General features: G+C 40.1%; 1 protein-coding gene across 1 annotated transcript in view; it reads left to right on the plus strand.

Moving 5' to 3' along the window:
- Window positions 1-1,288: 1,288 nt before the first annotated feature.
- Window positions 1,289-21,251, plus strand: part of LOC132705887 (nuclear pore complex protein Nup88) — a 48,465-nt gene continuing 28,502 nt past the window's right edge. The window contains exon 1 of the mRNA XM_060676832.1: window positions 1,289-1,580. Coding sequence (XP_060532815.1) covers window positions 1,374-1,580 — 207 coding nt within the window. The 5' untranslated portion in view covers window positions 1,289-1,373. The remainder of the gene's footprint in view (window positions 1,581-21,251) is intronic.

Consider the following 21,251-nt stretch of genomic DNA (forward strand, 5'->3'; position numbering starts at 1 on the left):
AATTTTCTTCGTGTTGTTTTCCATTAAACGTCATTGTAACGAACAAGGCGGTCGAGAGGAGGGTGGGAGGATGCGCTGGCAGCGATCGCAACCCTCCACCCCCCGCCCGCCCATAAAGAACTTAATCCGGAAAAATCGGCAGATTTTCCGCGACAAAAACCGGCGGCAATTTTTCTCAATTAGAGTTTTAATTACGCGGCGCGGGAAAAAAACCGGAAAATTATTTATTATTATCGAATAAAAATATCACTTTTGCCCTCGCCGTCGGGGAAATGGAAAATCCCCCGTGATAGATGTCGTTACTGTGTAGGTATAATACGGAATATGATGGAAAACATTGTCGCCCGTTATTAATGACGCCTACCGTCATAAAAATTTTCGACACGTCCCGTGACGGAGCGGCGTTGCCACACTTATCGCGAAACCGGGAAGAAGTATCGACTTAGATTAAATAGAGAAAAGCCGACTTAGAATTGAACAATTAAATCAAATTGCCAAGAATAAAAACTAATAAGGGCATCCAAGATATCAAATCTGTCCCTTGTAAGACGTAAAACGAAACATGAACCCCTTCCGAGTCCGCGTTGTTCAAGAACTAAAATGAAATTTGGCAATCGCGCTGCGCTTTCTCATATGTCCGTTTCCCTTTCTCTATATTGCGTTATTTTCTATAATTTATCAATTCCTATTATACCTATCCGTCCGATTCGGGAGATAAATGAACTGGCGACAGACGAAAAATTGGTAGAACGTGATGATCTTTTGTAAATATTCGGAATACGCGTTGTCCACTTTTTTTACGTCTCTTTTGACGCATCGTTGTTTCAACATTAATACCGCGCCAATCTTCATCCGCAAACACATGCCGCTATTTTGTAGATGTAAGGGCAACGTATCGTACGGTAAAGTTAAAAGCAGAGCGCTTTTTATCAATCACGGGCAGAATTGGCACGAACGTTCCCGTTAATAATTAATATGCCATTACGGCAGGTGAATGAGTCATGGCTAGAAAACACCCCAGTTGCCGTTTTTCAATTTAGATTTTCTTTATTAAGTCGTTTTCTTTGAGTCTCCAAACGTTTCTGCGTTTTTTGTGATATATTGCGTTGAAAATCACCCTCTTTGTAGGATATTTTGTGAATAAAAAGTCGATATTAAATTTGAAGAATGCAGCTTGATCGACATAAGCAAGCGAAGAGAATACGTTTGACCTACATTTCTCAGAGTAGTTCAAGTGACCTGCCGTACGCCGGTAAAACAGGTCGCGCTATACCGACTTGCACCCGGCCTCAGCTGTTTTCGGATTGTTTGTGTTTTTGTATTGAGTGATTTTTGCGATAGAAAACTAGATTTTCCGTCTAATATAGCGCGAAATGAGTTTAACCGACTATCTAAGACTCGGCGAGTGTAAAATCTTCAAGGAGGCGTGCGAGGGTCTGCCACGAAACATATCCCGTACGCTCGAGCTCGTCGCCGTCCGGGATGGCGTCCTGTTTACGTGGGATTTTCAGAATAACTGCGTGCTGGCGTTAAATATTAAAGCAGCCCGGGGCAAGGACGGGGACAACGTAATTCACCAGGTAACTTGGCGCGAGATTTTCAACTCAGGAGTAACATAACCTCTAAACGCCGCTTTGATTTGCCAATTCTCGAATTGCGAGGTGTTGAGCTCAAAAATTCAGGTTGCAACTTGTTTTTACATTGTCAAAATTTGCTCCACACTTATAAAACTGTAATATGTTTGCGAGAAGAATAATCATTCTATATTTCGATAAAAAGCTAACATAGTTATTAAGTCACGTGGTTTGAGAGTAATATTCGGCTTGGTGCGTTCAAAGGCGCGCTTCGAATAAAAAATATAAGAGAATTTGATTAGTTACGCCGGGGCGCAAATGTATAGCTTCGCTTTTGGTTCGTTCCTCGAGATTCCCGAGGGATCGTGTCATTACTTGGACGACGACGACGTCGGGAGAGTAGTCCCGGAAAAATGACCGGGTCGGGTCTCTAGGGACCCGGGACCAATAATGGCGGCGCGTTTGTTTTCGTTTGTTGATACGAGACATCGGTCAGGGGTGACGTTTCCATCGAATTCGTAGCGAGAATACTCGACTTTTATCTGATGGCGTTGTTATAATCGGGTAATAATCTGTCTTATTATAGAAAGGGAAGGGTGGGTCAGTCCCAGGGCCAGTGTATTTAGTACTTTTATAAGCGTTGAAAATTACGTATTTAGTACGCTACATTGTTACAAGTTACTGTAATAGTATTAAAACATAACTGAGTGATTGATTAAAAATATAAAATTACCCCCAAGTTGTATTTTGAGTAGCAAATTACAAGAAGTACAATTCATACTAATAGATCATTTCCTTTGCGGACGACGAAGTAGGCGCGGACGTGATAATGGAAAACGGTTTAGAAATATTAAAGATGCTTGTAGACACTGTTAAATTATCCCTTTATATAAGCAAGACTAAATATATAACTTTTTCTCTAACTTGGAAAACCGACCTTGCTTTTCAGACATACACATTGACGTAGAATTCATTAACGAAAGTAATGATAAAAACCATAATTAGGATGATCATTTTCTGTATTTCACAAAAATAATTAGATCTTTTTTGCAACATTTTTTTATTATGAAAATTAATTTGCAAAAAATACTAGTCCATTTACTTATAAATCATTAATTGAACCGCTATGATATTCTGATATTTTGATAAGGTGTACCAATTAAGAAGAACACTGCCCTTTCTCTTCAAGTAATTCTAAAGACTTGAGTGCAAAAATGTTGGACATTATTTTTAAATTTCTAGGGGCGTAACCGCATTCTTGAAGTTTTTGAGAAATAATCTTATATTACAGATAACGTTGTTCGTTTTAAAAATGGGATAAATTGGAGGCTTTTATGTAGAATATTTTTTGCATTATGTCAATATCAATAATTTCGGAATGACTGAACGCATTTTGTCAAACTTGCAAGCTTTTCTTAGACCATCAATTATTTCGATTGCTTGTATAGCCGAGACATCATTACAAATAACATTTATTTTCTCAAAAAAATGAAAGGCAACGACATAAATTTTATTGCAACAAAAGAGACATACAACCTAAGATATAAAAACAAAATAATGTCGGCATCTTTGGGAATATTTTCGGAATACCCATTAAATACTCATATTTTAGCAAAAAAATATAAATTTACTGCTAAAACGCCTACATTATATTTAATATATCAATAATAATTAATACTCATTCCCATAGGATTGATTATTGCAGTACAATATTGTTTGCCACAGTTTGAATTTGTTTTGTTTTATTTGCATTTTTATATTTTTGGGGAAACGCTCGGCACAGTTAAAAACCAAACTAACGGTTCCAAAGTTATCAGGTTTTGGGGAAAAACGGACTTTGCTACAACAAATATATTACAATAATGAAAAACAATATCGCAAATAAAATCCACCTTTGCGTTTTATTGTATCGCATTCCCACAAATTCCAACAAAAACAGTCGCGTTTTCAATATTTTGAAAATAAACACTAAAAATAAGCCTTCTACAGGTTGAAAATACATTTTTTTACAATATGATTGACACTCAAACACCACCATAATAATTTTTGTTTTTTTTTGTTTTCCAAAGCACATTTGAATTTTGAAAAATTCGAATTCCGTGCGGTCTGTGGCAATATTGAATAAGTATCAATTTTTATTGATATTTTAAATATTTTTTTTGTATTTTAGCAGTAAATTAATTAATTAATTTATTTGAGAGCGTAAATTATCATTTAATATTGGCAGGTATACTGAGAGTGTTTCCAAATGTACGACATAATTTCGAGTTTTTATTTCCTTAACGGATTTAGGTTAGGAAAAAGACATCGAAATGCGGTTTTCACTACCTAGCCTCTTATTTGGCTATCTTTTGGTTGAAAAAAAATTGATATAGTTGCATTTAAAGTAAAGATCATTTAACAAATCATTTACAAATTTGTTAATAAGATTATTTCTTACAAGACGGGATTTAAAATGCAACAATTAGGCCTAAGTTTTTCTTTGTTGGTACATCTTCAGTCGTTAAGAGTAATTTAATTAAAATTATGCTTAAAAGATCGAAATTTTACTCTACGTGCTTTATATTACATAAATTTGCAGCATGAACACGTTGTTTATGTTGAATACATATATGCATTTAAATTCATAAATATTCTTCCAGAGAAGCACTAATCAACCATAACTATTAAACTAAAGCTAATATTCACACAAATTTTATCGTCTCTAAATGTAATCGAACTAATAATCAGCTGGCAATCATTCATTCAGAGTTCTTTTTATTATAATCTGCTTCCTATATAAATTCAAATATTTGAGATATTTTCTAGGAAAGCTAAAAACTGTATTTTCCCTAAAATCCCAGAATCCAAAACTTACAACACAATAGAAGAAAATTGCTGAACCCAATTAGAAGCTCCAAGTTGAATAAATAAAAAAAAGATTCGTTTTGGAATTTCGGAAATATCGCGGAATGTTAAAAACCGCCTAATAGGCCCTCGGTTTGCCAGGAACCGCTTTCTGCGCCACCGTTAAGGACCCGTCGCTCATCGCATTGCCCGCCCAGCCCCCGCCGCCCTTTAAGCCGCCGCCACGCTCTTGCAAACACAACAAAGCAGCACAGGAGGATTCCTTATGGCCGGATCACGTGACTATAAGCTCGTGGCGGCCAATATGCTGCGCCGGACAATGGCGATGATGCACGACGTCGTTAAGGCGACGTCACACCGGCGATTGTCGCGCGCTGCGACGCAATTTATTAACGAAGGTCGTTTTTACGCGGCACCGTCGTTTGTCACCTCCCGAAGGACTTGGAGGGGGGAGGTTCTTTGCCCCGCGTTATTATCGCGCGTATGTGCGATATTTATTGCGATGGGGGCGAGGGGGAAGGAGGCGGGGTTGGTAATTTCGTTTTGGTTGTGTGTGAGATAATCGACGGGCCGCACTGCTTTTGTGTGCGAAAAGGGCCGATATTTTATTGCTCCGCACAATGGCGGTTGTAAATGGCGCGCCTTTCAACTCGGCCCGGATTGCGTACCCCGGCACCCTCGCAGCATCGAAGCACGCACACGCGCAAGTCGGGAATGATTTAAACGTAGAGAGGCCTACGCCGCTGATTTTGGTACTATTGGTTGTCAATTTCAACTAGTAATATTCTGTTTAATGAGCGTTTATTTTAATGTTAATAAATAAAGGCTTCCAAATTATGCGGTCTGGTGAGAAATAAAATGCCCTGTAGTAGTGCAGAATATTTTAACGACCGAATTTCACATCTTGAACAACGAGGTTGAGGGATTTGCATTTTACTGAGTTCCGTAGATCGGTGATGATACTACAGATAGGTATGGTGCTACTGAGCTCTGCGCCACAGTGAAATTGACAGCTCCCGCGGCCCTCGGGCGATAAAATAACGGTTTTGGCGAGCATTTGCTTCGACGATATACGAAAATGAGAAATATTCAAATGAGAAAAAGATCCTCCGGCCTCCCCGTCCTCCTCCGTCGTCGTTGCGGCGCAAATCCGGGGCGAAACCGCCGGCTTATCCGACCGTGTGATTTCCAATCTGTTTAAAAACTTTATAATTGAATAATTTTTCAATAAAAACAAGCGAAGCGAGACGGCGGTATCGGAGGCAAAGAGAGAGCCGCCCCATCGGTGCGGGACGGCCCTGAGATCGACCCATTCATCCGATCGACGTCAGTGGGTGTCGCAGGAGGGGGGTGGATGACATAATTCGATTACCACGATATCTCTCGCGATAATCTAATAAGTTTTCCGTTTGTGTCCTATTCGATGCGCTCGTTTCCGCGATGATTTTTTTCCTGCGACGCGATCGACGGTGGAAAGGGGTGGGAAGCGTGAACTTTTGCGACATTTAGGAGATACGCTAAAAATCGGGTTTATTAGCCGGCTGACATTTCGTTTCTCGATATGCGGGCTGCTCGTAAACCACGTATATATCGTCACCGACGACGCGTTCTTTTTTATTCGATTTCCTTTACTTCTGTGAACGGATCGTCGCCCGTCGACATTTTCCTACCTGGGAACACTTTAATTTGAATGTGCGACCTTTCATCTCAGTGATAAGACCACAATTACCAACGCTGCCTGGCTATGGTGGAGCTCTACTGAGGGCCATATCGGCGCGAGTGCAAAGATTGGATGTCTAATGGTGATCGACAATTTGAAAACCACACCAAAAACTGATACCTGTTTCGTGCAGGAATCAGATGTCCTCTCTATGAAGAGGGACCGGATTGAGGCTACCTTATCAAAACATAGAGCATGCAGGACGAGGATTCCTAAAAAGCATGAACATGGACTAACTAAAATTAACCAAAACAAATACAAGGGCTGGAGCTCCTAGGGCATAGATACCTGCGCCTGTAGTGATCTATCCTACTGCCCCAGTAGGGATTTATGCAATAATGTTTTGTGCTCACGAGAACCTTGAGACTATCGAAACAGGCAGAGAAGACTAGCGGATTGTAATTTTATCAATCTCGTATGGGTAGTCGCTCATATGTACATTAAGGGCGTCGAGATGGCTGACTCACTGACCAGGGATGCGGTGGAAACGCTATATCTTGAAGCGGAATCTTTCATTGGTGAAGAGCGAGCTGAATAAATAGCTCAGAAATCAGTTCTTTCCGCGCTGGGATAGTTTACTGGGGTATGAAAGTAGTTGGTAGAAATCCTAACACTACCATCTAAAAAAGCACCTCCATATCATGCGGATGGACGACAACAGCACATATGGATTGTGTTTAGAAGAAGGTCACTACTAGAAGCTCGATTCATTGAGTCCGAGGAACTATCCAAACTTTCCGTGAAAGATGTACTGTACGTCCCGGAAAGTACAGAGATCCTTTACAAGAGGGAGCGACGCTGACGTCTTAAACTGACACTGATCACGATCACATTTGGGTATTTGGGTATTGGTATTTTGGGGTAGTAGTATAGGACAGTTGTATAATTTGTACTTGCGGGAATATGAAGGCCTGAATGCAGCGCCTTGCAATAAATATGCCCGTATGACGTAGCCCTCGTAGATCTAGTATAAGATCTAGAGCAACCGACTTAGCTTTTTCTCTTATAACCGATAACTTACTTAGCAACATTAGCTTGATGGAGGACGTTTCTAGTCACTGGTCCGAGATTGTCTTGCTGAAAAACTGGACCTTGCTTCTTTGTAGCACGTTATTAATGTAGGATCGATTATTCATGTTTCTGTTCAAAAATACTAAAGTTAAACTTGCTTCCAACTATTATGTCACCCATAACGCCTTTAGCGACTACAGTCTCATGCTTCATGCAACATTTGAAGTTGGCGTCTCCTGCGTCTCATTGTGAGCCTATGGACTGATTGACGTATGAATAAATAACCTATATTATTTACTTTGCAAAGCTCGTCTTTAAAACAAACAGCCATATGCAAGTAAGCAATTTTGATTTTAACTGGCAGTGAAGCTTCAAGAATAATTGCTGATTCTACCGTATTTCATTACAGCTCAAACGACAGCAAAACAATAATAACGATATCCTGCCGCTATACCATTACATATTTATACATCCGAACACACTAGCAAAAATCAGTATCTGTAAGTAACGACTGATTTATCTTCCCAGAGAGAAAGAGATAAGAAAGCAATCAAAAACATAAAGTAAGATTAGTTTGAAGGAATGTACCAAACACACTAGAATGGAATTGACACGAGAAGCGTGATTTAGCTAATAAAACCATATACACAGGTAATTCTTTACTTCTTTACTGAAAATATGACCTGAGGTCGAAATTGGAACGTAACACGTTATATCAAGTATTACGTGGTCTTGTTCATTGGCAAGTCCAGTTTTGCTTAAAAAAGGCGAATCCAGCGCGTAGAGCAGAAAAACGAGGTGAGTGTCGTACCCGTCGAGGTTGTGGAGCACCGCTGCTGGGTCGGCCCACGATCGCCGGCAAAAACCATTAAAATTCCAACGCCGCGCCCGCCCCCGCAATAATTTACCCGCCGCAGAGAGTCGCGCGGCCCAATTTACTGTATCATTAATTTAGAACGTTACACGGCGGACGTATTCAAACTATCCTGTTTCGGGCATTATTTTCGCCTTCCCCCCATATGTGTGTTTGGTCGACCCCCCCACCACGGCCCTCCCGTTATTGCGATGCCCATAAATTCGGTACGCAAGACACTTGGCCCCCCTTCCCCTACACGCCGACGGCGAAGAGATAATTTGGCGGGGGGCGCATCCGCCTCCCTTCTGTCGCGAGGCGATGCCCCCGAGGACGCCGAACGGGAACGAAACGTTGTTTATCGGCGCGCGCGTAAACCGTGCGCTGTTGGTATTTGGCAATTCCCGGGGAGAGTGCGGGGACGGCGTTAATTTTCAACTGTCGGCGTCGCTGGGCCTTATTAAATTATATATATTATGTTCCGCGCTCACCTCGCGGCCTCCAAAAATCCTGTAATTTATTCGGGACGGGGGAGGCGAACAATTTCACTGTCGGAAGGGGGAGGTGGTTTGACGACAACGATGACACGAAGCTGCTTTTTTTTCTGACACAATCGCTCCCTCAGGCGACCCCGCGTGCCCGCCCCTGGCTAAACGCTGACGGCGATAACGGACGTGCATCGGCCCTGGGTAAATACGCGCTGTCAAACCGGCGGGGTGAGGGGTGGAGAGAGAACGAAATAATTACGCTCAAGTTAAAACTCGAGAAAAATTGCGGACCATTTTTATAATCATTCACCTTTCGAGGATGTATTTTCGTGCCCCCCTCTTTTAATCCCCCGAAGTGGCGAGCGGGAGAGTCGGGAGGAGGAGCGGTGGTGACGATTATTCGGGGCGATGTCCCGGAAAATGTTCGGTAAACAAATGGACTGGCGTTTTTTGTCTTTTCGTGTTTTTTTTTTTTCAATTAGAATTACGGTGCCTCGGATGGGCTAAATGGCGATGATTCAAATATATATTGCCTCTAAAAATATTATTAATAATTAAAACATCGTCATTGATAGTCACATATCTAGGAAAAGTAGAGTCATGTTAGTCAAGAGTTTGATTTGGCACGAGCAGGGTGAAACAAACTAGTGACTGAGCAACGGACTGTACCTTTTCGATACCGATGAATTGGTTTTTTTGTACATTTTTGCAGAACATCGCGAATACTAAAGAAACTGACGTCTTAAACTGAGAATTGGGTATATGGAATAGTCGTTTATTTAGCACTTGGATAGTATATCTAATTTACAGCTTTGCACTATTACACATAGAAAAAGCCATAACTAAGTTTGCTATTCAAAATACTTATCCCTTAAATATGTAAAGAACTCTTTTCTAAAAGTAATCTCACGCTTTTCCAACTCTCTCCAAATTACCAATTCTTTGCGCATGGCAATTTATATAGGTGTAGCTCAAAATTATACTCATCATCGTATTTTGTGTATTTTGCTGCCTGCTAATCTCTTTTAAAAAATTAATGTCGTTCATGAAACCCGAGAAAAAATTTGCACCGTCAGTCAGGTGCAAAAAAATCGACGACGCAGGTCAGGTGCAGCGACGCCGATAAATCTAGCGCCGGGCGGGGGAGCGGCCGGGTGGGGTCGAGAGGGGGGACAGTTGCTGCTGCTGTTCTACTAGGCGCGAATCGCCGCCTCGACAAATTTTCCAAAGATTAAGTCGATTTGTTTGCAAATCTCGGGCCATAGAGAACAGACGGTGCAGGCGTAGCTCTGAGTACGTATTCAGGCGGAGGCGGCACACAATTGCCGCCACGTTGAACTCGCAATTTCTCTAATTTTTCGCGCGCTTTATTTTTCCTCTATACGAAACACGTCCAGGTTACGTAAATGAAAAATCACCAATCCGACCGGGTTTCTGAAAAAAAAAAGTGCATACTATTATATATTTTTATAAACGTAAAAAACAGGCAAATTTTACAGTCCATAGATATACCGAGCGGTCCATTAAATTGATAAATAGTGAATACGAAATCAAAATTATTTACACCACTGAACTCTATGGATTAAATCTATAAGAATGTTATCTTACCTTTTCCATAAATTTAAGGATTAAAGTTGTGAAATTGACCGTCAAATTTTTTTGCGTCAATTGACCGACATAATTTTTAAAGAACAATGAGACTTATATTTATTTATATTGTGGGAATCCCGGAATCGTCAAGTATCGTATTTGGGTATTCTTTGAATAGGGTTATAGGTAAATTACTTATTAGAAATTAAATAAAACAAAAAAAAAAGAGAAAAACCAACCTATCCTACGTAGGATGATCTCCTAAATCCAAAAATGCCAAAAAAAAATGGGTTGTGCTATTTAATAATCGAAAGTTACTGTCATTTCCGCTCAAACCGGAAGTACAACTATTAACTACATATTGTCAAAAAATTGGACATTCAGCATCTCAAATTTCAAATCGTTATCTCAACCCGTTTAAAAGTTATACGAACGTTCCCGAAAGTGGGAACAACTTTCTTGTGTCGCCCGGTATATTTATTTTAAATATTGCACATTTCATTTATTATAATAACAATACTAATTCCGTTTTTTTATATGAATTTTAATTTTATTATTTATATTTTTATTTATCTCGAGAAGCGTAGCATTTTTCATTAAATATCGCACAGTACCATTTTATTTTGGGAACACTACTGCAAATTCTGGTTATTCCTTTTCTTCCTTCCACTTTCATAATTTTTGTCGTAAATTTCATCATTTTAAATATTAGTATAAAATGACGTATCAGAGATTCTGGCCATTTGTTACCGCCAGACAAAAGGGGGTACTTAGAAAGCGCGAAAACGCAGAACAATATGTATAATATACAGGCGTTATGAATTTTATTTTAAAAAACCTATCGGTGGAATTGTTGCGCGTTGCCGATTTGACATTATTCGGCGATAAATCGCGAGGCGTATCGGCCCCTCGGGGGCGGCGCCGCCTGCGAACGCGCGCGTATGTAACGGATGCGATCGCTAGCTATCACGTAGGGCGTTACTTACGAGCGGATTTTAAAGACACACGGAAAGTTGACAAACACGAGAGACGAGTGCCGTAAGATCGTTCGGAATTGGGAATATTTTCTATTTCCCCAAACGTAAAGGGCGCGGGGGACATGAGGTAGAATATCCGCGGGGCCGCTTGATTTAGCGCCCCCGCGACGACGTCGGCGAATATTTCCATCTGAACGCGTCGTCGTCGCCGCGTTTGTTTGCCGGAAAATGAGGAAAATGTCGACGTCGTCGCTTTTAAATTTGGGGGTCGTAGGGCAAGGGAATTAACGGTCCGCTTAGGTGCGGGGGTCCCTCAGGACCTACGAGGATGAAAAAAAATTCCCAGTTCGGCTTCTGGACTAGCCTCGAAGCAAGAGGGGCACTTTCTTTTTGTCCAGGTGCTGTTGCAAAGATGCCGTGATGTCAATCGGAAAGTATCTCTCTGTGCTGTTGATTTTGAGAAGACTCTATTAATACTGAAATTACTTTTAGCTAAAAATTTAAAAAAATGCTTTGCTTTTAACTTTCCACAGACATTTAATCCTGTGCAGAGATCCATAAAACTAACTTTAAAGGAGACCACTGTTGCTAGATTCAGTAATTTTAGAAAAAAAAGGTTTACGGACGCAATGAAATTTTTTAAGAAAGCTGCCGACCCTGATCCGCTGGTGGACAAATTTTATCTGACGACATGCAAGTCAATAGTTCTAGATTCCAGTAAATGTTTTATATTGGCTTTGTTCCTTATTTAAAGGGCCTATGTCATTGGTATACAGTGTGTCCAAGATAAGGATGCACAGCATGGGGATCTCGGAAACTATAAGAGATACAGTGTCGGTTAAATTAGACAAAAGTTGCGCATTTTGATACCGAACAAGATCCCGTTTTACAAATTTGAAAATTCCAAGCCGTTCCGGAAATATCCGAGAAAAACCGAAATATTGCGATTTCGTTTTTATTATTTTTTAAAGCTATTTGAAAAGATATGAAAAAACGGAAAACACTTTTCCATTGGCACTTTTTAATCTCTCCAAATTGACGTTAACAAATTTTCATTACAGCGTTTCGATTCCATGGAACCACCATCAACTTTGATTTTTCTTATGGGACGGAAAAAAAGTACACACAGTATTAGGTTGCGCTTTTCATTGCGAATTCAACGATGTACGATACAATACGGTTACTTATGTTTTTATCCAGAAAAATGGATTTTTAATACATTTCAGCATTTAAATGGAGTAGGCCATGACAAAATGACATCCAGTCAATTTCAATGACACATTAATGTTATTTGTCTTTGTTATCAGTCGATCATAAGTTTATTCCTTTAGTTATTGTTTTTGTATTTTTATTGTTGTTGTCTTTTTCTAATTTATTTTGTTCTACAATGGAGGGAGGTAATTTTACAAACGAAGAAAAATGTGATATGCTGTCTTGCTACATCTGATGCCAAAGAAATTGTGTGGAAGCCGAGCGTATGTATTCTAACAAATACCCAGAGCGGAGACAACCTGACAAGAGTATTTTTCGGCGTTTGTTATTTAATCTGAAAGAATATGGATCATGTAAGAAGCCTGCATTATCCCGACAAAAACCTTCCAATGAAGAAAACCAATACATTGTTCTACAATCTGTTATCGAAAATCCACAAACTTCTACCAGAGAAATTGAAGACCAGAATGGGGTAGCTAAATCTACAGCTCAGTTTATTTTAAGGAAAAATGAATTTAAGCCTTACAAATTCAGAATATGTCAAGGATTAAAACCGGGTGACGACGAACGACGTAGACATTTTTGTGAGTGGTATACCAGGATGTGTGATGAGAGTTTTAATTTTCCATATAAAGTGATTTGGTCTGATGAAAGTATGGTGACCAATAACGGTATTTATAACAGGCGCAATACACACTATTGGTCGCAACAAAATCCACGTGTTAATAGACTATCCAGACATCAAGTTCGCTTTGGGTTTAATATTTGGTGTGGGATTTTTGGTAGCAAGATTATAGGCCCTATTTTCTATAATAATTCCTTAACTTCCGAGCGGTACCTTGACATCTTGAGGCACGATTTAGAAGATGCCTTAGATGATTTACCGCTAGGCGCTGTGCAAGGCTGCTGGTTCCAACAAGATGGTGCCCCAGCCCATAACTCCAGAGAAGTTCGCCAATATTTAACTGAACGGTTTGATGGAAAATACATTGGGACTTACAGTGAAACACCTTGGCCTCCAAGGTCCCCGGACTTAACTCCCTTGGACTTTTTCTTATGGGGCTACATAAAAAATGAGGTATTCAAAGAGTTCAGTACGAGCAGCGTTTAATAAAATTACTCCTGAAATGTTAAGTCGTGTTTTGGAGTCTACCGTGAGACGGGCGTACTTATGCCTAGAAAATGGAGGTCATTTATTCGAACATTTGTTATAGAATTTGTTTTTCATTAACTTGTTGGATTTAGTTGTTATGTTAAATGAACAGTTAGAGTTAGTAAATAAATAAACACATTAACTCGAACTTGTCAACCATTTTCTTTTGCCTTTCATCGTTCGGATCTCATGGCCTACTACAATAAAATACTAGAAATGTATTAAAAAGCCATTTTTCTGGATAAAAACATAAGTAACCGTATTGTATCGTACATCGTTGAATTCGCAATGAAAAGCGCAACCTAATACTGTGTGTACTTTTTTTCCATCCCATAAGAAAAATCAAAGTTGATGGTGGTTCCATGGAATCGAAACGCTGTAATGAAAATTTGTTAACGTCAATTTGGAGAGATTAAAAAGTGCCAATGGAAAAGTGTTTTCCGTTTTTTCATATCTTTTCAAATAGCTTTAAAAAATAATAAAAACGAAATCGCAATATTTCGGTTTTTCTCGGATATTTCCGGAACGGCTTGGAATTTTCAAATTTGTAAAACGGGATCTTGTTCGGTATCAAAATGCGCAACTTTTGTCTAATTTAACCGACACTGTATCTCTTATAGTTTCCGAGATCCCCATGCTGTGCATCCTTATCTTGGACACACTGTATAGGTTTTGTGTAGCGAAAGTAGGTATATTTCAAAGTGTATGTATGTGAGGGAAATAGAGAATTGATTCACATTCGTACATCTAATAAGATCTTGAAGTACACGTTAAACTTATGAAGTCAACAACAAGTCACTCGATACGTTTCAAGAATTTAGACCCTAATGACTTCATGGATAATGTGCAGTGGGTTACTTTTTGTAATGTGGCTTTTTTGGTTGGGTAGTCACGAGTGAAAATACAATATATAAGAGTGCTTCACGGGATTTTTCCCGAATAATAAAGCAAAACGGCGTCCCGACAAAAATTTCACATTCAATCTTTGGAGTTCCGGAGTGGGGTACTAGATCGCATTTTTTCTCTCTTCTCTGAGACGTGCGCGGTATGTGCGTGTGGTTCCTATTTTGTATTATTCATTCAAAAAATTTTTGAAATTAACTCGAAACCATTTGTCTACCGCTAGTCGAATATATGACGGTGATTTTCATATTAACGATGCAAATGGATCGGGGCCGCGCACGCACGCACACACACATACTGACGAAACGAATTTGTCACAAAACCGTGTAGTCAGTAATCGAGGGAGTGGCAACGGCCATTAATAGGAATTACTAATCTGTTGCCGTATTTAATTTTTAGCGATGAACCGCGTCGCATGCACACACACGCCTAATTACTTAGGCACACACATATACAGGGACGCGCGTGCGCAAATGCGTATACGTGGGTGCAGACATAGGTGGAAACCGGGAAGAAAAATTAATTTCGTTTGATTTAGGGGCACGCGGCGACATGGTGATAACGCGAAAACGGTTTCGTTAATGGCATTTTGTTTTCACTCGGGATCGGCCTCGTGACGTAAGCGCTTTCGTGTCCCTAAGTCCACCACCAACGGCAAAGCCTTCTTCTTTCTTTAGTTCTCTATCCACTGCTATTGGAAATCACGTGTCCATACGCTCTGCTGCCTTCCACTCTCGCAAATTTCTGAGACACAATATCCATTTCCTCCCCGCACCTCCTTTCTATTTTGAAGAAGAAGAAGAAGTTGATATTTTTGATTTGTCCATCTCTTCCCATCCTTCTCAATAGTCCGCGGCAAGTCCACACTTGAAACACTTCAAATCTGTTTATTAATGTCATTTCAATTTTCTTAGGTTAGGATTCTTAGCTTCAGACTTCTCGCTAAATCCATTCTCGTCATCACTTCACAGTTTCGGTCAGTTTATGGTGAACTAAAGGGCGGAAAAATTCGAAATTCGAAGCGAGGACGATCTATTGGTCTAACATATTTTTAGTTATCTTGCCGCTTGTTCGAAATAGTAGCATTAACTTTGAACAATTGTATGGCAATATTTCAGATCTCAATTGAAATGTTGACCGTTGATGTTACAAGGCTCTAATGCTAATGCAATAATTTTTGGTACTCAGTCTGTCATACGCATGTTCACTGAATAGTTTCTACGTCTAAATATTAATGATTCCCTGTAAAAACTGGAATTCGATTCAGTATTTTGCAAATTTGACATTGGATGGATTATTATTATTGCGCAATTTTCTAAAAAGTAACAATGGACGAAAATATTTGCTCGTTTAAAGTCTTGACGAATTTGTTTTTTTTTTTTTCATAGACAATATTAGAGCAAAAACATACCAAGTTCAACGAAATAGATCCTGTTTTAGAAACAGTAAACGAGAAGAGGTTGAGACAAGCTAAAATTGAAAACGGAATGAGATTTACTGAAGTTCATATTCGAAGTCTAATGAAGACAACATAATAAAGGTACTGGCATATTTTGACACATATACCCGACCTCCATCAGAAGCGCAGGAAAAGATTTAGACTTAAGTTAGGCGTCCATCTAAAGAACCTTTCTTAAGCATAACATATCAAAATAGAATTCAACTTTATGAAACGGTTCTGTTCCTTATATGTCGCCTCAATGTGCGAAGGAAATAAGACAACCATTTTGTGATAGAATGAGCCTCAAGAACGTCTTTCAAAACCGACGTCTTACATTCTGTCACTCAATGTAAGAATACGTGTGGACAAAGCAGTTTGGTGTGCTTAACATTGTCGCAGACAACAAATTCTTGTAATAATGTTATTAGTTTTAAGGAAAACTTAGTGAGATCTCCTTTAGGGAAATAGAAACTGGAATGCTACAGCAGTGATGCGATGTAGGGTAGAGTGATTTGTTAAAGGACGAGTGATGGCGAAAAGAAATGTCGATTTCATCATGACTAACTCAATGGAAGAAAACTGGAGGACAGCTGTTAGTCGACTAGACCTTATGGATTACAGTCATGCTCGGTTGGTATAGATGTTACTATGAATTTGTCTGGAATCTGGAGTGGAATCAAGTTATATATACAACAACTATTAGCTGATGCATTCTTATTATCACGAGAAGAGGGAGGGACTATGTAGTGGCGTTGGAGTTTGGAGATTTTATTGAAATATTGTTAATGTTATTAAATGTTAACTTTGTTTAATCTGCCAAATGCTTTGTTGCATTTTATTTGTTTATATTCAGTCAGAAAAATTTTCCACGATAGTGCATTTTTTGAGGCCATTGTTGTTTGCTAAATACCGCGAGGACGAACGCAAGCAAAAAAAAAATAATAATAATTTCGTTCGGATCCGACGCGGATATAGAAGAAAAAGTTCGCCCTTCTTTTTCTCCTCCCCCTCGGTCTCCCGCTACCCCTCACCCGCCGCGAGCCCCAGCGAATTTAAAAACTGCCCCGGAGGCTACAATTTGCGTTCCGGCGGACCCCCGGAGGATCACATCACGTCAATAATAAAATTACTCAACTTTTCTTATTATTATCTTCTGATATTAGAATTTTTCGGGGGACGCGCGGCGCAGTCGGTAGGACGACGCGGAAACTTTTTTTTCCTTTTTAAGTTGTTCCGCGGAGGAAAATTGCCCGGAATTGGATCCCCGGGAAATAAGGAGTTTTAGCGGGGGGTCAGAGAGGGGGCGGAGAGTCCGGAATGGGTTTACGATCGTTCCCCAACCCCCGCATCGTATCACCTTAAACAATGGTTTAAGTGGACAACCGGACCGGGCGGGGATGTTTGGGAAACATTTTCCTAGGCGGTTAAGACGGGTCGTTAGCCAACGGCCCAGAGGGGACCGTTGCTGCGCCGTGGTTGTTAATTTTGGTTTATGTTTGGTCGAATTAAGGCGTGCGCATTTTCAGGTAACCATTTTTTTTACAACCAGATGCATGATTCTGTACCGAGTTATTATGGGAAACTCCGCTATTATTAAAGAAACATAGAGCCGTTTTGAGTTTTGAAAATGGTACAATTAGATTAGAACAAAGTTTGGATTTTTTAGGACATTTAGCATGGTTAGAACGTTAAATTCAAACCTAATATTTTTTTGCATTATTTAAATCTGTTTTTGTGACTTTCTATTCAAATATAATTTTAGCGATATTTGCGATTTTTGGCGACACGATACATAAAACAATGAAAATATTTCTTGGAGTTGAAACATCCCGAAAATAAAATGTCAATTGAATCATCATAGGCAGCATCCAAAAACGTAAAATGTAAAAATGATTAGGTCCGTCCGGGTCTGAAAAACAAATTGGAATTCAAATTTTGAATGCGCAATTTTATTTCTGTTAAAAAGTTACAATGAAAAGGTTAGAAAATCAGAATATCTTTTGTATTAACGAAGATATAACAAATTTTTTAAATCGGGAAATTTTTAGTTTTTGGGGCACCCCAATTAATTAATAATGTACGATTAATTGGCAAAGTTTAGAATTCGAAATTTAAAAAGAATTAAAGCTAAGGGCGCCAACATGTATTAAAATTGTATTGTTTTTTTTTGTATATGCGATAGATATGGCAACGTAGCATTGTCGCCCTACTATGGCCGTGTACCAAATTTGGAACTGTTAATTTTGTTAGTTCTCCTTAATTTTTGACACGCTCCTTAGCGTTAGTCGCCCCGTATACAGCTTCGAACATCTTATACCCGTCGAGTTAAGAGGACGCATTCGGATTCGAGCCGACAACATGGCGCGAAGGATTTAAGAATTTTTGTTTGCGTTCATTTAATTTTCGTGTCGGCGGCGCCCGGAATATTTTCCGCTTTTTTTTACGGTCGTCGGTTGACGGGCAGGGTGCGGGGGCGGTGCCTAATTGCGGGCTTTCGGCGAAGCGGTATCGGTATTCCGGGAATATGTTAAATGGGCCGAAACGTCGAAGAGTGCGTCGTCTAAAGGGGCCCCAGAAAATTAATTTAAAAAAGACGTCGTTTCTCACGACGGAGGTTAAGACGCCCCGCCACAAACGAAAATCTCCCTCAATTTGTAAACTTGATGATCCTGATTCAACAAATAATGCAAATTATTTCACTTTTGTATTTTTTTATTAATTCCTAACCACTAGAACTACACTCATTTTCTTATATTAACTGCTATCCATTTTCTTATATTAACTGCTAACCGCCTCCTAATTGATGAGTTCCATATCACCCATACTTTATATTGGATCGTACTCATCATTATCATTAGTAGAAAATCGGCGTTTTAAACCAGGTTAGATCTCGTTGACTTGAAAACGCCATTCCGTTACGGTGGATGATCAACCGGAATTTCCAGTGAACGTTGATTCATTGTTTAATCTCCATATCGTGTCACCATTTGGGGTGAATCCACCTCTCGGGCAAAACGTCACCGTCAATTATTATTCGTTTTGGACGAGATTAACTGATGCGGCAATCTCCCGAACTCTCGGAATTTTAACGAGACCACGCCCTCTCGCGTAGGAGAGATCCCGACCGAATAAAAAATAATTAAACCAAAATGGAAAGAATACAAGCCTCTTCAAAGGAAAAACAACAATCCCGATTTCGACGACTCCGCCACCCCCCTCGAGACGAAAATTGCTCCCCTTCTCCATCCACTGCCCCCGCACGTCCCGTTGTTATTTGCAGAATCGCCTTATCAGATATTCAATTAAAAAATAAACAGAATTTAACTTTTTTCCCGGGCTCTCTCTTCGACGATGTCAATTTGCGTGTTTCTCGCTGTCCCCCCACCCACGCTTTCAACCGACTTAATCCCCGTTGCAGCGAAATGAAATATTTAAAGGGAACTTAATTTTTTTTCTGCTCGGCGGTTAATAATTCATCGGGGTCGGGGGCAGGAATTAAAAGGTTGTTTTGCGTTTCCAGCAACATCATTGAAAGATAGAATTACACAGGGCGTATCTGTTTTTCTAGCGGGATTCTTTCCTATAAATACACATCAACGAACGGGAACTTATTCTAATTCTGCATCCCTGTCCTAATGGTCAGATTTTCTGAACCACTGTGCCCGCACATCTTCACTCCTTCCCCTTTACCCTTTCGTGGGGAGTTTGAATAGTCCCTCGGGCTCATTGAGTTGAGCTCCTAGTACTTTTAGTAGGCTGCTTTCTAGTGACGCGCAGCCGATTAGGAGGTAAATTGAAATTTGATCCACTTCTAAGCACAGCTTAGGTGTGCTGTCGTCGTCCATCCTCATGATATCGAGGTGCCTCTTTAGACGACAGTATCCTTTCTCACCAGTGCTCATAGTCGCGTAAGATTGAGACTGAGGACCCGCCGTTGATCGTGAGGTGTTGTGGGTCTCGCGATTTGAACCCTCAGTTGTCTCATTCCAGTATGACACGAACTAAATCATATAAAATTAAAACTATTTTTTTGAGAATAACGTGGTACGCCACTAGTAGCATAATTGTACCGATTCAAATGCAATTTCCCGGGAAATTTTCAATTGTCGTGAATCTTATATAAAATTCTTTTGTTTTTTTTTTATTTCTATGTACGTAACCGGGTGATTTTTGATTTAAGTTGTAAATGTACAGAATTTGAACCTGCAGCACTTTGAAGCAATAAACCCGATATTTTCAGGTATTTCGACTTTCCCCGCACACAGCCGAGCGACTTTGTAAATGTACGACCAAAAGCCGACACGACCGACGCCATATTTATGATGTTTAATTACAAGCGCGGGGGTCGCGAGAAAAACAAAAAGCCGGGACTATAATCTCCTACTATCCCCAGCGCATCCCTAATCGAAACCTCCTGCGACCCGCAACCACCGCCCCCCTCCCCTTCGACCGGAAATGAAGATATAAAAATCTTTAATGTATTCGGTCGCATGCAAATCGGCCGCGCGCGCGGCTATTGTTTTCGATTCTTTCAATTGTTTTTGCGCCTTGGCGGGCGCGTTTCAAAGGCGGCCGTGTCTTTTGTTCTCCCCCGGGACCGGCGGCGCGTTGCCCTTTTGTTTCGCCACGATCGAAATTCGGAAACGGTCCGCAAAAATTTATAGAGTTAATTAACATCGAAGTTTGGACACCACCGCCTCCGCCGCCGCCGGATTTTTTAACGCGAGGGTTTCGGCAGGCGTCTGGGGGGCCTTTTCATGGCGGCGCCAAAACGCAACTATTGTTTCAGCACGCGAAACGAGTCTGGCCCGCGGTCAAACTTCCATGTGGCGATTTGCGAATACAGGGTCGGACGATGGACTGAGCGGTTTTTTAGAACGCTTTGTTATTCTTTCTCATTATTTTCGTGTGCACCCTGTATAAAAAATTCCAATTTAAACGAATATAAAAAAATATATTTAGCTGGATACGAGTACGTAGTGTAGTGCCAGTCTGCTTACAAATAATGAGACATCTTGATGTCACCAAATGTAAACAGGTATTTTGAGCTCTTTTATACAAAGCATTATAGGTTTAAAAAAAAGCAGTGGTCGCAAAAAAACAGTTCGTTCAGTATGGGTTGACAGATTTTGATGGTATGGTATTGGCACTAACCAATAGACCAAGACAGCTACGTCTGGCATGGTGTCAAAAGCGTTCTCACTGGAATGAGAAGTGGAATCGAATCGTTTTCAGTGACGATCACGTTTCTGCTTATGCTCTGCCCTTACTAGAGATGTTAGGATTTGATGTGCTCTAATAGTTGGAAGCCAGTCACCTCTACTTTTTTTAAGCACAAACCTGAATGGATTAATCCTATATTAACAACATGTTATAGCATATGGCGTTGTCCTACTTCTAGCAATAGCAAAATCTAACTATAGCAATACAATTCACATTCTAGAAGCTTACTTTGCCAAGCTAATGTAATCCTGCTTCCGTG

This window comes from Cylas formicarius, unplaced genomic scaffold (genome assembly GCF_029955315.1).
Source record: "Cylas formicarius isolate icCylForm1 unplaced genomic scaffold, icCylForm1.1 PGA_scaffold_8__14_contigs__length_24414737, whole genome shotgun sequence".
NCBI lineage: Eukaryota > Metazoa > Arthropoda > Insecta > Coleoptera > Brentidae > Cylas > Cylas formicarius.